The 1,671-nt window shown below is 44.9% G+C and overlaps 1 protein-coding gene across 6 annotated transcripts in view; it reads right to left on the reverse strand.

Annotated features, from left to right (window-relative positions):
* The window catches only part of LOC103155817 (cyclic nucleotide-gated cation channel beta-3-like), a 31,721-nt gene that overhangs the window by 23,793 nt on the left and 6,257 nt on the right, over nucleotides 1–1,671 (reverse strand). For all 6 annotated transcript variants that reach the window (XM_016663846.1, XM_016663845.1, XM_016663844.1 and 3 more), the window contains exons 11-13: nucleotides 1,194–1,254; nucleotides 343–418; nucleotides 232–256 (exon numbers count right to left, since the gene is read on the reverse strand). In XM_016663846.1, coding sequence (XP_016519332.1) covers nucleotides 232–256; nucleotides 343–418; nucleotides 1,194–1,254 — 162 coding nt within the window. The remainder of the gene's footprint in view (nucleotides 1–231; nucleotides 257–342; nucleotides 419–1,193; nucleotides 1,255–1,671) is intronic.

Consider the following 1,671-nt stretch of genomic DNA (forward strand, 5'->3'; position numbering starts at 1 on the left):
CCTGTTTCCTAAACTACTGACCGCCTGTTTCCTAAACTACTGACCGCCTGTTTCCTAAACTACTGACCGCCTGTTTCCTAAACTACTGACCACCTGTTTCCTAAACTACTGACCACCTGTTTCCTAAACTACTGACCACCTGTTTCCTAAACTACTGACCACCTGTTTCCTAAACTACAGACTGACTGACTGATTTCTGAACTACAGCAGAGCCGGTGGACTGGGACTCACCTTTTTGCAGCACTTCAGCTGCTCCCTGTCCCAGCGTTAGGAAACAAACACAGAGTGAGTCTCTGAACGATCTGAGTGAGGAAGGAAATGATAATGATGATGATGAAGAACCTCAGCTTCATCTTTGGGTGGCAGGACAAGCTGCGGCATCTTCAGACCCAGGCCGGACACGAACCAGTCGACCACTCTGGAAACAGACAGAATTAGCTCATGAAATGTTTCGATCGCTTGACTCTCTCCTGATTCCTCCTCCGTTTGATGGTTCGGGAGTCATTCAGTTCTCACCTCATGTTTCCGTTCTGACTTTACAAAGAGACACCATGTTTACTCTAAGCTGTTCAGAAATATGTTCATAAGTGAGACTTCCAACTGCTTCCATTCACAGATGCTCTGTTTTCTGCAGCCGCTCTCTAAAATGAGGCTACTGGCCAGATTATTAGCATAGTCAGATTATGCTCTACTAATAATCTGACTCATATAGCATTGCTCATATTAAGATAATAAATCTTCTACTGGAAAATACATTCAGAGGAAATAAAGAGAATTATATAAAAACACGAAACACGTTAAAACAACAAAAGGAGAAATTCAACCATCACTTAACTAGAAATAAGATTGAAAAGTTTAAGGCATAATATAATGACTTTCTCTGTATGGAGTAATAAGCAAAATAAAATCTGCTACATTAACAATGGTGGGGGGAGGAGGCACAATCAGGTCAATCAGAATATTTCCCAGAAGTCTTTGGGATCTGAGGCAGGTTTTCTCTTCAGCGTTTGGTTTATTTGCTGCTTCAGAGCGAACAGATCAGACTCTGAGCTGCAGGAGGAGCTGGGAAGCCATGTTGTTCCTGCACAGCTTCCCGGCACGTTACAAGGTCAGTGAGGCCTTGTGTGGTTTTTGGGGCGGGGTCACCAGGAGTTCACAGGAAGCTGAGTCATTGCGGCGGTAAATAAACCCACCCAGCTCTGCTGTCGGTGTCCAGTGAAATCCCACTGAGAGACTCCGGCGGAGGCGACAGCACTGCAGGCAGAAACAGAGAGCGTCGCATTAAATGTCGGAAATCATCGTCACCGCAGCTCTGGAGCTGTTCTACCCATAGACATCATATACTAGACGCCTCATGGAGCGCTGAGTCCTGCGTTACGTCGCCGCCATCTTGTATGTGGCAGCAGAGGATCGGAGCTCCTTCAGTCCTGTTCTGTGTTTCAACCGTTTTACGAAACAAACTGGATTCACTGGCATCACCTTCCCCAGGTAAGGATGAAAGATCAGAATTACTTTGCAGCCAGAAATTCGCTTCTAAACAACCAAAAAATATTTCCTATGTAGCTTAATTGGCCCGAAATAACCGCTGATTGTTAGCATAGCAGCTAATGTTTTCATACTGTGTTCTAATGAGAGGTGATGAGAAACCGCTGTTAGAGGAGAAGTTCATTA

Source organism: Poecilia formosa, unplaced genomic scaffold (genome assembly GCF_000485575.1).
Source record: "Poecilia formosa unplaced genomic scaffold, Poecilia_formosa-5.1.2 Scaffold449, whole genome shotgun sequence".
NCBI classification, from domain to species: Eukaryota; Metazoa; Chordata; class Actinopteri; order Cyprinodontiformes; family Poeciliidae; genus Poecilia; species Poecilia formosa.